We start from the raw sequence: 15,688 nt of genomic DNA, 5'->3' as shown, positions 1-15,688 counted from the left end.
TCCCCATATTTTTTCTTTTGACTACAACACTGTATTTAAGCTTTACGCGACGACACTGTCATTAAAAAATTAGTACCGGGTAATATTTTGTATTTAGAATATTTTCTATGAAAGCAAACTTTACATTAACATTTTTTTAGAAATTATCTTTCGTCATTTGCAAAAGTTTAATTTTTAATAAAATTACTTACAAACCTTTCGTTTTCAAAAGAATTTTCTTAAAGTTTTAAGTGTAAGCATAGGCATTCATTTTAACAAATTTTGTGAAACATTACCTCCATTCATTTTGTCTTCGCTTTTCAGGTTCTAGAACAGAGAGCAGATGGTCGATGGCGTGGTATTGTCTTTCATCCCAATTATACCTCCCAAAGTGGATATTTTCCGGCCACTGCTGTACAATTACTGGACAGACCAAGTAAGATCATTAAATATATCTACCATTGATGTTCCACATTTTAATGAACTTTGGATGATAATTTTAAAACTTCTATACTTTTTTTTAAGTTTTGTTAAGTGTTACGCTAGTCAATAAATTATATATAAGTTAACTTTTTCTTATAAATTTGCTGTTATGAATTATCTTAAATTAGCTGTTAGAAGCTTTGTTAGCTTCTTAGTTATAAAATAATTATTATATTTCTAATTACATGATTTATATTTTAAACATTTAAGTCATATATCGTCGGCCCTAAGCCGAAAACACGAGTCAGCCAAATAGGCATTTGACAGGTTCGTATTAATTGGCCGTAAGAATTTAAATTAAGGAGGCGGGAAAACTGATATCAAATAATATGAATTTTTTTAAAATTAATTTTAATTAAAATCTTTTTATTTTAAAAAATGGCGCACAATGGTTAATTTTATTTGTTTACTAGGGGAATTTATTATTTTTTTCCATGTTACTTAACTGAAAATATTAATTTTTGCTGCTCGTGAATAATTTATTCTAAGTAAGCAGATTTTGTTCAACCGAATTTCTTTTGGTATTACATATTACATTTATCTTGTAAATGCTTACCCCTTTGAATACGATGTAATTGTTTGCATATTTTAATACTTATGCATTATTCATAATGTTTTTTTTTTCTCGTTTTATCCTTTGCTAGATTAATTTTTTATTTCTATTTTAAAAATTTTTTTATGAGTTTTCATAGACATTTCTCATTTTAGGAACATTTTCTTTGTCAATTATTTTTTTAAGAAATAAAAAAAAATAGTATATATTTTGCATTGAACCACTAACCATCTTCCAATTACAAGTGTTGATAGTTAAGAGTTTTTTAATATCTGTCAATTTTAAGAACATCGAAGAAACATTTGATAGTTACAATACCATTCTGACGTTCCTGAAGATAGTGACTAAAACATTATAAATTCTTATTATCTTTATCAGGTATAAAGTCACATTTTATTTTTGCCTTAAATATTAATTATTGTCTTATTTTTTTATTAAATTTATAAATACAAGTTACGATTTAAATTCAACACAAAGTATTTTCGAAATTTTTTAATTGGATTGTTTTTTATTTCAAAATCATTTTCGGTGATTTTTCAGAAACTCTTTTTAAATATTTCATTTAAAAAATTTTATGCCACCTACATTCTAGCCCTGATAAATATACTAAACATGTTAAAGTTGTTTAATTTTGCATTTCATGTATCATTCCAAATCCACTGTACTTAAATTATAAAATATTATTCGGTCTTCCACACCTCATTACAGTCACGGTCCAGTTCATTCAGAAAATTAATTAAATAAATGGTATAGTTGTTTGATATCATCATCATAAACAGTATTCGTTCAACCCCTAAAACGACTTACAGGACGAAAATTGAAATATCAATTACAGTCACAGATCACGACATCCTTCCAAATCAAACATTACAAGCACATCCACCCACGCAACGCTCATATAGACAGCGTCGCCAACACCGAATACCAGCTGTGGTACCTCTCTCCCCCTAAAAGCCCTTTTACCACCATCACGCGAACCACCTGGCCATTACGCCGACCATTTAATATCCAGTTTCGCAGTTTAAACCCCGCAATTATGGATGTCCACCCTCTTGAATCTCAACTGGGGGATGCATTCGAATATTGGAATAGAATTTGTGGCGGAATCGACTTAACATTGAAAGAGGAAAAAATGACGCTGCATCTGGCTTCGTTGGCACGCTTCGTGCGGTAACAGTCAACCCCCATGCTGCGTGGCGTAAGCCGTGCTGAAGATGAGTGATCAGTTGATGATGATAAGTGGATAAGATGAGCCTCCCTCTTTTTTTTCTTCTTTTTTTAAAAAAATCTTTTTGATATAGTATGCGGGAAGGTATGTTTCCTTATAAAGCCTCATAACGCACGGTTGGGTCTTTTAATGCTAAACATTATGAAATAATATTTTTTTTTAACTACAGAATACATATATTTTTAAAAATTTGTATTGAGGTGAGGGTATATCAAGGATTTTTCCCGACCCTGAACCGTTAATACGAACGTATTTTATCCTTTTTTTTTCCCCCACATACATCTGGGAAATATACATACTCATTAAACATTTGTTTTTAAAATTTTTTATCAAAACGTTCTCGCGTGACAAAATAACTTGAGGCTGTTTTCCGAAATCTCCGTCGTAATATGAAAGGATGCTTTTTTGCGAATAATATGCTATTTTTGTAACTGCTGTGAGTTTTCAACTGTTACTTATAAATGTTAGGTCAAGTTAAGCCTACCTAATTTTTCCCATATAATACATTCTCATTAAACATTTATTTTTAAAAATTTTGATCAAAACGTTCTCGCATGACAAAGCAACTTAGGCTATTTTTCGAAATCTCCTTCGTAATTATGAAATGATGCTTTTGGGGGAATAATATGCTATTTTTGTTACTGCTGTGAGTTTGCAACTGTTACTCATAAATGTTAGGTCAAGTTAAGCCTACCTAAAGCCAGCGCTTATTTTGAAAATGGCGCAAAACATCAATATGGAGAAAAGCCACAATTTTGTGAAAATGAAAAGCGTTTGTAGTCTTTTTTTTAATATATAATATTTAAAAACTTACTCCAATGCTGCATTACCTGGGCTCATAATATAAATTTTCTTAATCGCTTTTATTAAAATTAATATAAATTAGTAATATAATTTTTTTTAAAAAAAAAGCATGTTTATAGATTATATTTCTGTTTACAGAATTTTATTTGTTTAAAATGCCATTTTAACAAGAAAATTGTGCTGTTTAATAACTAATATTTTTATACGATGGATTTAGCTCACTATTTAATTTATAATTTAGAACGAATTATATAAAACATAATTTGTGTTAACATTTGTCAACATTATTAAACAAATATTAATAAAATTTGTCTTAAGAAAAACGATAAGCAAACATCAAATAAGGAAAAGTATCATTTCCTGTTCTCAAACAGACTTTAAATCCCCTCTCACAAAATCACAAACCGCACAGGTAAGAAGGAAAAAAAAAACTTCCAACATCCCTCTTAGAAACTGATGAAATAGACTGGACCTTTCAGGTCGGTTGGCGTCTCCCAGGTGGGTGAACCTCTTTCAGTCACTCTGCTATATACAGTATCTCTTTTCTTCTTATTTTTTTGCTCTCAGCAGTTTTTTCTTTATTGTTTTTAATATCGCGTGGAATAATATTACGGAAGACAATATTTGGCCATTTTTCGCTTTTAAACTATTCCTACAGTGCCAAGCTGACCTTCGAGTTTATTTTTGATTCGCAGACGATTTTTTTTTTTTTTTTTTTTTTTTTAATTCTAAAATGATTCGAATGTATAATGTTTTGTATGATATCTGCAATTATTTTACTTGAGAATGGAATAATAATTTTCTTTAGCTCTCAGCAGTTTTTTTTTATTTTTATTGTTTTTAATATCGCTTGGAATAATATTACGGAAGACAATATTTGGCTATTTTCGCTTTTCCACAATTCTTACAGTGCCAAGCTGACCTTCGAGTTTATTTTTGTATCGCAGACGATTTTTTTTTTTTTTAATTCTAAAATGATTCGAATGTATAATGTTTTGTATGATATCTTCAATTATTTTACTTGGGAATGGAATAATTGAGCTTGATCTTCAAGGATGATGTCTTAATAATTTGTTCCTTAATAATGTGATGCTTTTTTCCTGTCACTGCGGGAAAATATTGGTTTGTTTTCATTTTATCGTGAGGCTGGATTCTGAGATTTCATTTTCTTCCAAGTTTCCTTTGTAAATTAAAGTAACAATCAAACACGGGGAATAAATAAATAAATATGATGAAAATAGAAAAAGGTAATTTGGTCTCCCGATTATATTGAATCATTTTTATTTGTTTATTTATTTATTTTTAAAATTAAATTTAACTAATTCAGAATTCAAGTGCACTCTAGTTTGGTTATTCAAAATATGGTTATTTCAGTATTATTTATCTGGTTGGTCTGGTATTATTTAAACAAATTAATATTTATCTGTCTAGATTCTAAGATTTCACTTTTCTTCCAAGTTTTCGTCGTAAATTAAAGTAACTGTCCTAACGCGGGAAATAAAAGATTAAAAATAATAAAAAAATAGAAAAATATAGTTTAATCTCTTCCGATTATATTTAATTATTTTCGAGTTAAACTTAATTAATTCAGATTATTGTAAGCACACTCTAGTCTGATTATTGAAAATAATCAAACTATTTATTTCAGTATTATTTATCTGGTTAGACTCGCATCATTTAAATAAACTAATGTTATTTATCTGGTTATTTGTAAATATATAAGGAATTTAAGTTAATCTAAGTTAAGGATTTTTTTTTTGGGGGGGGGGATACGAATGTGTGATATAAACAATAGAGGATATTAGCTACTGACTAATTTCTGACATGCAGCAACAAAAATCCTTTTTTTTTTTTTTTTTTTTTTTTTAAGTGGAAGAAGCACATTAAGTTACTTTGAGAAAACTACTTTTTGTGTTATAAAACTATAATTAAGAAAAGCCGCTTTAAAAACAATAAATAATTACACTTACTTGCCCACTTGCTTAAAAATCAGCAATAAAAGTTACGTTTGTATGACTTGTTGGGACAAATGCAAATCTACATGTAGTATGCGTATACTTCAGTAATGTAGTAGATCTATTATTTGTACAGTAAGCTTAAAAGTTCGCAAATATCAATGATCACTCCCACAAACGCATTGTATAATAAACATTCGTTCATAGAAGAAAATATTATACTGCTTTGAATTTAAAAAATAAACGACACATCTAAAGATTATGTCATTTAAATATGTCATTTTAAAGTTTATGCCATTCCAGTTACGAGTTTCCCATACAAATATGGTTTAGTTACAAATGAAAAGATAAAAAATTATTTTACATTCTTAACTTATTAAGTTAAGTTTTTATCCACTTAGTAACAATTTTACTCGAGAACTTGCTTTTTTATTTATTTTTGTTAATTAATTTACTTTTTTAAACTTTTTGTTTTAAGTTTTTTGATTGTAAATTTATGATTATTATTTAAAATAGCACTGCAAAAAATTGATTTTGCTTGGAAAGCTGAAATGCACGATTTCTATAATGAAAGATAGAGGACATAACCGCTTTATGATTGAAACTGGCAAAATGTACTTTCTTAGTCATTTTTATTCTCTTGAGAAAGAATGAAAGAAAAAGAAAAAAAACTATTTTGTTCTATTTTGTCTCAAAAATTTTTTGAGTGCTCCTTACACAATTGTATTGATATATTTTGCTTTGGCTACATTGATGCAATATTGGAAAGCACTCCTTTTTGCGATTATAATCGTATCAAGTTGCTACAGCTTGGCAGGCATTGTCACAACTTGGAATTTTATACCTTATACTTTTTCTTCGATTTTCTTTATATATATATATATATATATATATATATATATATATATATATATATATATATATATATATATATATATATATATATATATATATATATATATATATAAGTTCAAAATAAAGAATAAAACAAAGAAAAATTAAAGACATATGAAAAAGGGGGAAATAATAAGTAAAAAAAAAAAAAAAAAAAAGGATGAAATTTTATTTCAAAAACCGGAAAAAAAGAGGATAGAATCTTTTCTTCATATATATGTATGTATGTAAGTTCAAAATGAAGATAAAACAAAGGAAAATTACAGACATATGAAAGGGAAAAAAAGGGGGGGGGAGAAAGAAAAATAATAATAAAAAAATAACAAGCAACTGGGATAAAAAAGGGATAAAAAAAATTTTTTACAAATCCGGAAAATAAAAGATCTAATCTTTTCATCAGCCCACACGATTATATCCGCAGAAAAAGAGTGCTTTCTGATATTGTATGAATATAGACAAAGCAAAATATATTAATACAACAGCCGACCCAATTTTGGGTTTACGACTACTAATGTTCAACTCCGTAGCCTTGTAATTTTGAACCAATCCAGAAAACAAGGAAAATCCTGGATCCCCTATAGGTTTTGATTTGTTATGGGAACATGGAGAACTTTGTGACTCGACAAATTTAACGTGCATCAGTCCCCATTTACTACACGGGGAGTCTTCGGTCGGCTGGCTTGAAACCACGAAATCTTAGGCATGGACCCAGTGCCCTACCAACCAGGCTATCCCGGCCTGTAATATAATTATTGTAATATTTTTGTTTTTAAAAAAAGTGCTTAAAATATTTTTAATGCTAAAAAGGTTCTTAGTTTTTGTTAAGAAATCGGGCTACGCACCTGGTTTTCAATATTGGTATTTTATATTTAATACTGATTAAATATAAAATACCAATTGATTAAATATAAAATACCTTTTAGAAATACTGATTTATATAATAGCCTGCAAAGCTTTAAGAACAAAATGAATAGTAACAGCTAATTTAATTTCTTTCCATTTAGGATTTTATGGAATACCAATGAGCATGTTTTATAACGTTACCTTTTTTCTTTTTAATGTTTTCCCTGGATTATAATTCTCGTGAATTCCAGAGGAGTTTTACTTTTCTCTTACTATCATCTTAAAAACGGTCCTTTTTACTTTTTCATGACGGTTTCTGGTAAATACTGTTAATCATGCGTTCTTTGGAGTAAATAAACTGTTATCGTGACATTCGTTTAAACAAAAACAAAACATCGTGAAAGATTGAAATTCTTTTACTTAATTTGTAGGAAGATTTCAACCTGCATTTTAAATTATATACATCCCCTTTTTTACTTAAATTTCATATTATTTACGGATTAAATGTGATTTTTTTCTTAACTTTAATTTATAAATCCTGCCTTTTTTTATTATCATTTCTTCAAACCACTATGCTCTCATAAAAAAGGTAATCAGTCTTTAACCTTGAACGAAAGTGGATTTAAAAAAAAAAACACACGACAGGTGGCTCGTTAAAATAAAATCATGTCTTAAAAACCCGTCACGAGCTGTGTAATTCTGAGAGAAAACACATGTTTTGTTAGCCCAAGCACTTAAAACTAAACACTCCATCATTAATGCCAATCATATTTATGTCTATTTTCCGGATTTGCCAAAGAAACTCGGTATAACCATCCTAAGACACGACCGGAAATGAAAAACCAACGACAGGTTGCTCAGTCCTTGTACAACTTCACATTACGTGACCGATGTCCGATATTCTAAATACACCTGTTGCACCGCCAAGCTAGTTGTATATCGCCAACTCTGTCAGCCAGGTAGAAGAAATAAAAAAAAAACAGAAGACAGGATGTAGGGACAGACCGACTCCTTCCTTCATATGTTTTGTTCTTCGTCTTTTAATCCACCAACTCGTAAAAGGTCTTCGTCTTCCCTGGAAGCAGGTCCACACCTTTTTGGATTCAACGCACTGTGTCATAACTGCTTTGGATATTGTGCAAGAACTAGTGGTTTCGGTTTTCTCTGGTTTGATCGCGTGATCAGAGAGACTTCTGCTTGGATTAGGATGTCTGATTCCGAAAGATTCGAACATATTGCGTGACGAATAACCTTGTTTTTGGAAACTATGCGACATCTTGGGGACTGCAGGAGGAATGATGATTTATTGTTCTGTAGTTGCTGTTCGATATCTGTCCTCTCTGGACATTTTCAGTAGATCTTGCTTGAGTTTAACGTCTTTTTCACGACATGTGGTATGATTTGTGATCTATTTCCAGAAAAGATTCTTCTTTTTTTTTCGCCAAGAAAAGAATTTATAGTTGATACAATATCTTGAAATATTGTGTTTGAGGTTTGGAATAATATTTCTAAGTGTTTTCATTGTTGAAATATTATTCTTTTCCAGATACAATTGGTTTAAGGAAAATCAAAACTCCAATAGTTATTAAAAGTTACTATTGTTAGAATTATTAATGCTTTTACGCATATTTTAATGAAGATTTCTGCTACAATTCTATTAGTGATAACTTTAATGGAATAAAACTAAAAGCTATTATTCCAAATATATGACTTATATATAGAGAGAGAGATATTTATAATTATTTAATTAATCTAAATATTTATGAACTACTCATACATAAGTCGTAAGCTATTTCACTTTTACTTATAAAAATATAAATATATTGCCATTTTGAGTTGATTAAAATAAGTATTAAATGCAATTTCCCCAAACTTTTTAATCACGCAAAAAAGCCTTTAATAAATCATGAAGATAATTGTATGATCACGTAAACATCTCAATGAATTAAAATATGAAAAAATAATAATTTTTACTTAGTAATTATTTCAAATAATTAGGATATTCTTTTTTCTTCTTCAAAATTTAACATGTTTTTCGTATGAAATGCACATTGGCCTTTCAACTTAAACGAATCAATCATTCAAAAAATGGGAATTTCTGTTTTATAATAATAATTTTTTGAAGTTTTCTCCTTAAACAATTGAAATTGTTTCTGTATTTTTTGGTTATAACTGACCTTGCGCTTGCCGAAGTCATTGCCAACCTTGACACACTTGTCCATGCAACTTGTAACAAGAAATACCTGGATTAGACGGGCATGTGCGGCGGTTTTATTAATAAAACGAAATCAAGAAGAATATCGGTGACTGACATCTCCGTGCGTGATTGTGCACCGGTAAAATTACTTCACTTCAGATCAATCCTTGCGGAACAATCAGTTGTTGCCACAGTGTTTATTATATTATGATGTAAACGACGAACAAGCTGTGTAATATATTTTGATCAAGAAAGTTCTAACTAGACAGAGAACTGTGTGAAAGTTTCTCTCTGGTTGACGTGAGACTAATTGAAAGAATTGTGAGTTTTCATTCTTTTTCTTTTTTATCGTCTGATATTTGGAATTCTTCATGCTGGAACGAAAACCACCTATTCGCCCCATGTCACGGAGGCTTTTGGGTGAGTGATTAAATTCTTGAATAATAATTAGAATAATTTCACTATACTGTTACTCATTAGTATTTATTAAAACTATATTAATTATGTAATAATTTATGATTAATATATTTAATTATAAAATATTAAGTGAAAATCTACAGTTTTCATTTTAAGCAACAATAACAGCCAAAATGCGTGATTAAATTAATTATTTAAGAAAAATAATATCTGACACTAATTTTGAACTTTTTAAAATACTTTATTTTGTTATTCTTAATTTTATTTCAGAATAAATAACCTTTTTATCGTTATGTTTTGGCGCATCTATTATAATTGTGTACAACAGTGCAAAACTTTATTAAAACAGTTAATTTTACTTTAGAATTTAATTGCTAAAAAAAATTGTAGCTGGGATAATGTTTTTCACGTTATAGGAATCATATTTCAATCTTATACGTTTTATGTGGCAATTTACGCGTTTTTCTTGGAATCTTGCTTTTCAAAGTAGATGAAAATTTAGATTTAATTATGTACTATTTTGAACCATGAACTCTGTTGTTATTGTAACATGCGCGATCCTTTTTACTTTTTTTAATTCTTAAATCATTTCTTAAAAGTTTAACAGGGCTGGGGTAAAATAAGGATTTTTTTTTTTTACTTTTGAGGGAGAGTGTATTTTTGAAGAAAATTTTAAAGATGTAAAAGAACTTTATATAGCTAATGAAGTTTATTTAAATATTCAGAAAAATATTATTAGATTAATTCTTACTGATATTTTAGTTTTTAATTAAACTTTAAAAACAACATCGATTAATTTTTACCGGGATTTGAATACCAGGAAACCATAAATGTGTACCATATTGACGATAATAGTACGAAAATAACGTTTTTAGACAAAACCACGCGATTTCTTCAGAAATCCTTAATTAAGTGATATTATTGACAATATTTTTATTAATTTTCTTATATTGAAAGAAAAGTTCTCAATTTATAAAGCTCAATTTTTGAAATAATATCCTCGAGAGAAAAAAAATGACCAACTTCTTCGAACTATAAAAGAAATGTTAGAACTTCTCTATTTTCTATTTGTACATATATAGATTCATCTTTACAGAATACGGTCATTTATTTGGTTCTTGTGTTGTTTCCTCCATTTTCGAAACCTACATTTTTGTTAACAATGCCATTTCATGGTTGGCTAAATTAAGCAAATAGGACTGGATGCTCATTCGTCCGAATCTAAGTTAAGTTATTTCATTAATTCATATCTTTCAACAATACGTGTTTATGTAATGAACCTATGATTATGATTTTTTATTTTTATAATTTTATAACCGTTGTTGAAAAGCCGGCCCAATTTTATGGGTTTACGATTACTAATGTTCAACTCCGTAGCCTTGTAATTTTGAACACCCAATCCAGAAGACAAGGGAACTTCTGGATCGAGTATTGGGAGAAATTTGCCTCGTGGAGGACTTTTTGATGGATCTAACCAACATTTGCGTTACATGGAGAGGAAGACCACGAGAACCTTCCTTGGTTAGTCTGACGGTAGAGGGACTCTAACCATGATCCGTCCACCACAGAGGATATTTCATGTCAGCACTGCGGTCGGCGCAAACCGGATGCGGATTCGTATCGACCAGCCATCGTGGGATTCGAACTCGGTTCACCTCATATGGAAAGCGAATGTTCTATCCCTTGAGCCGTAAATTATTTTTTACTCACCTTGGCGAACAACTATATGCAAATTAAGGAAATCTTGACATCTTTTTAAGTCCTTTTTTCAGCCCTTTGACACAGAATTTTTATTAAACATATTTTGTGTATTTTTTTCGTTTTGTTTAAGTGAAAAAAAATTTTATTTAGCATTTTAATAATTTATGGTTATGGGTATGAAATACCGGTGTCTTTATCTGCTTTGTAGGAAAAATCTTCGAAACGCGGCTAACTTCCAAACAATAAAGTTTGTAGTTATTTCGTTCTAAGATAAACAGTTATTCATCATTGAAATTTCTCTTCTTTAATTTACAAAATTAACTATTGATAAATTTTTGAACATGAAAATTTTTTTGTATTTTAGTACAAATATAGTTCTGATAATTTAGCAGATTTTTTTATGACTATTAGACTGTTTTTTTATAATTACAAAATACCAAAATATAGTTTTACTTGTAATTAGAGCGCCAGAAAAAAGTATATATATAAAAGGGACACCGGTGTTCCATTTGCGTCAAAGGGTTAAGAGTTCTTAATTTAGTGACATTATGAATATTACTATTAAGTTACTAATAAAAAAATTTGAATGGAAAATGTGCTAGTTTTTTAGTAAGAAATTAGAGCTTACGCTTGAAAGAGTTCAGCTTATATTTTATTAAAATGAACTGATAACTTGGAGCATTATAGTAATGAACCACCTTTCTTCCAAAGGTGAATATTTTTACATCAAGCAGTTCCTTAATATTGTTTACCAATAGGTACTTCACTAGGATTCGGATTTTCAATTAGATAGCACAATACCCATAGAAACTGTATTACGTCGTATACTGAAATCATTGTGTTTCTCCCCAAAACCCTCCTCCTATCTAGACGATTCAAAATGTGATTTATAATTTTATTGCCCCTAAGCAATTTAACGAATGTATATAAGAGCCAAAAGTCTAAATTGATTTTCAAACTGTTATGAAATCATTCTGTTATGAGTCATTCAATCAAACTGTTATTTTTTTATGTTCCAAATGTATATCTTTCACTTACACTTTAAAAAATTTTTTATATTCTTTCAATTCATAGTAATAATTATTATGTTTCGAATTTGCAAAAAAAAATAAATAAATAAAAACTGTTATAAAATACATTTATATAAATACCATTTCATATAATAAACCACATAACTATTAACTATTTTATTAAAAAAAGAAGTTTCTGTAAAACGAAATTTAATTAGCGTGTTCTAATTTAACGTCACATGGATGTAAATTGTACGCATACTAGCGCATGCTATAATGTAGTGTTGATATATCCAAAAGATAAAATCTTAAAACTCAATTTTATTGCTCAAATATTTGATGTGAAGTTAATATCCGATAAACTTAACACAGAACCCTTTCAGAAAATTTATCGCCCCCATAACATATGCGGAGATTTAATTAACTTTGTGAATGCTGGTGTATTTAGGATTTAACATACTCTAGAGAAAATCAGCGAAAATTATCACTTTCATCTGTTACCTTACTGCTATATATATTAAATATTACTGGGATATTGTTTTTGTTAATGTCAGAATACGGGTTATTGCCTTTTTAACGCGAAATCTTAGATAGTCTAATGTCTGAATAATCCAGATAAGCTGTAATTAATGAAGTAAGTTGCGTTGATTATATTTTGGAGCTTAATAATTCTGTCAGTTAAAAAGCGGAAAAAATTTATTATGAAAAATTGGATACGGTATAAAACGAAAACTACTATTAATTTCGTAACTGTTTTGTTAATATTAGAGTTATTAGTTTTAGATCAGTTATTAAGTTTTATAATTAGGTATTAATTTGGAATTTCTTCAGTAATTCATGAAAATGTAGAAGTTAGCTAACGGTAGATTGTTGTATATTAATAATATTATGTAGAATAACGATGAGAGAAAGTTAAAAATCATCCAAAATGAAAAAAAAAATTCTTAAAAAATTAATTACGCGATAATGAAATTAATTTTTTATTAGTGATATAATTTGCATCCATATTGACAGAGTTTAAGCGATCGAAAATTTTCGAATTGAATATTTTATAAATTTATAGCCGGGAATCGTTTAATATTTTTCGAGTTTGAAATTTTAAAATTAACATTGCTAAGGTTACTTAAAATATAAGTAAAATATATTTCTAAAATAAATATAAAAAAAATTATTCAAGATTTTAACCTAACATTAAACATTTTCATCAATAACCTATTTTATTGTTTTACTGATTTACATTAAAACTGTTTAGTAGTATTAAATATTATTGTACTAATTAGTAGTAGTAGAATGGTATTAATTCAGCAAACTGTTATAAAATTAGATTTAAATTACTAATGGTTTCTTCTTACTATGTATAGTTTTATCACGCATTATTTTTTTTATTTTTTTATTATGAAATATCTATATAATACATACTTACAGAGCTGCCAACTACTGCTCTTTTTGCGAAATATTTTATGGAGTGTTAGGCAATTAAAAGCTGAGAGTTTTTAGTTACTTTGCAACGGTTTTAAAGCATGAGAGAGCTGAAATGTAGTGGCGTTTTTTTTTTTTTTAAATTTTTGAATCATTTACATGTAGTGGCTTGGAAGGTAACTTTAAATCGAATTTACAAGACAAAGAATTATGCATTAAAACATAAACTTGGTTACCACTTAAAGAAAATTCCCCCAAAAGCGTAAAATGTTGGCATCTTTGCATACGTAATTCAAAAACACGAGACAATAATTTATTTATAATTTTCTTAAAAAATCAGATCTTACTATTTCTCAGTTATTATTATTTACTCATTTTATTTATTTATTTATTATTATAAATTATTCTTTTTTCAAAATTATTAAATACTAATTTTATTCCTCAATTGATTGTTATTGATTATTCTTTTCTTGGTTATAATTAATTACTGATTTTTTTTCCCTTGATTATTTATTATTCATTGCTTATTTTATTCCTTGTTCGAATATTATTTTTCTTTTAAATTAATCATTCTGTTTGTAAAAATCTAGAATAAAAATTTGGCCAAACCTTAACAGTACTTTTGTCCCCAAAATAAATAATCTAGGTAATCATAAACAAAATATTATAAGTAATAAATCGTTACCTTTTAAAGAAAAGAATGAGTTGTAACACCGCCAACTGTTAATTTTTTTTTTCTTTTTTTCTGAATGAGAAAAAAAAAAGTAGGTCGATAATTCTAAGCCTGAAATGAATCTCTGTAAACCCGTTCCATTTCGAAGACTTTCGCTTTTTAATTATTCGTGATGTTTTTATGCAGAGAAAGGCGTATCGTTGTTTACTGCAGTGTAGAATTGCATATTTATTCTTTTATATTTTTCATTAACGTCTGAAATTGAATCTGTAATGAAACTTTTTAATCCTTTTTTATGAGCTTGTTTGTGATAGATTCGTCGGAGCGTAATAAAATTATTTCTAAGATCATCTAATATCGAATAGAAATCACATGACTAATAAAAATTCATTACACTGTTTCTGTTTTATTTTTATGTCTGGCCTAATCCAGATATCTCCGTTTTATTGTACAGCTGTTGAGTTTGTTTTATTAGTACCTCTTCATTTATTAAAATTTTAATTTTTTTTATTAGTTTTGTCCATTATATGTTAATAATTTTTATCATGTATGTATTACAGATAGGGGTTGTATCATATAGGGTCAAAATTGCACACATAATGTACATGTGTAATATGTATGCCATGCTAGCCTTTTCACGCAAAATTTTCCTTAAGCATATTTTTTATACTTTTTATTATCCTTTTGTATTAATAAAGGTCAAAATTTTATGATTATGAAATAAAACAAGAAGCGCTGGTGTCTTTTTCTGCGTTAAAGGTAAAATTTAAACACGACTGTTCATAAAAAACCATTTATTTGGTTAATTTACTGTCAGTTTTGTATTTTTTACTGTGTGGTAATAAGAACTATACTTTTGAAATTCAGAAATTTCGGTAAACTGTGTAACGGAAAAATCACCCAATGAATAGTTTAAGTTTCTTATATTTTAGTTTATTTGCCAAAATTATGTTGTTGTTTTTACAGTAAGTATCATTACTATATTGTACGATAAATTTACCGGAATTTTTTTTTCTCCATGTGGTTTTCACGTTAAACGTCGTAGTCTATCAAAAAACATTAAAAAAATTACTTTTGTAAATTAATTAGATCACTCTTTTAAAAAATTTACTTTGAACCTCTTAAATACATGATTACAGTAAATTAATATCTTAGCAATTAAAAATGTTTCGAGAAGTTATTTTAGTCTATCTTAATCTATTAAAAAAGTTTTTAAAAAAATTCTTTTGTGAATTAATTAGTCGCGTATTATTATTTAAAAAATTTACTTTGAACCTTTTATATACATTATCATTGAAATTTAATGTCTGAACAATTAAAAATAAATTTTGTGATGTTATTTTTGCTACAAATATTACCTATAATGTCATTCATTACTAATTACATTCGAAAAAAGTTTCTACTTTTAAGTTTAAAACAGAAAACCACTTTTACAAAATTGAGTAATTTGTTGACTTACAGAAATTAAGCAATATTCTTTTGTCGTTTCGTTTCTTTGAATTCAGAATTCTGATGTTTTTGCATTTTTCTGG

At 28.1% G+C, this 15,688-nt stretch overlaps 1 protein-coding gene across 3 annotated transcripts in view; it reads left to right on the top strand.

Moving 5' to 3' along the window:
* The window catches only part of LOC107451127 (caskin-2), a 351,713-nt gene that overhangs the window by 243,119 nt on the left and 92,906 nt on the right, over positions 1–15,688 (top strand). For all 3 annotated transcript variants that reach the window (XM_016067122.4, XM_087151724.1, XM_071186767.2), the window contains exon 10: positions 304–415. In XM_016067122.4, coding sequence (XP_015922608.1) covers positions 304–415 — 112 coding nt within the window. The remainder of the gene's footprint in view (positions 1–303; positions 416–15,688) is intronic.

This window comes from Parasteatoda tepidariorum, chromosome 9, assembly GCF_982258835.1.
Source record: "Parasteatoda tepidariorum strain Cologne lab strain chromosome 9, Ptep-v5.0, whole genome shotgun sequence".
In the NCBI taxonomy this organism is placed as follows: domain Eukaryota; kingdom Metazoa; phylum Arthropoda; class Arachnida; order Araneae; family Theridiidae; genus Parasteatoda; species Parasteatoda tepidariorum.
This window is presented reverse-complemented; position numbering and strand designations above follow the sequence as displayed.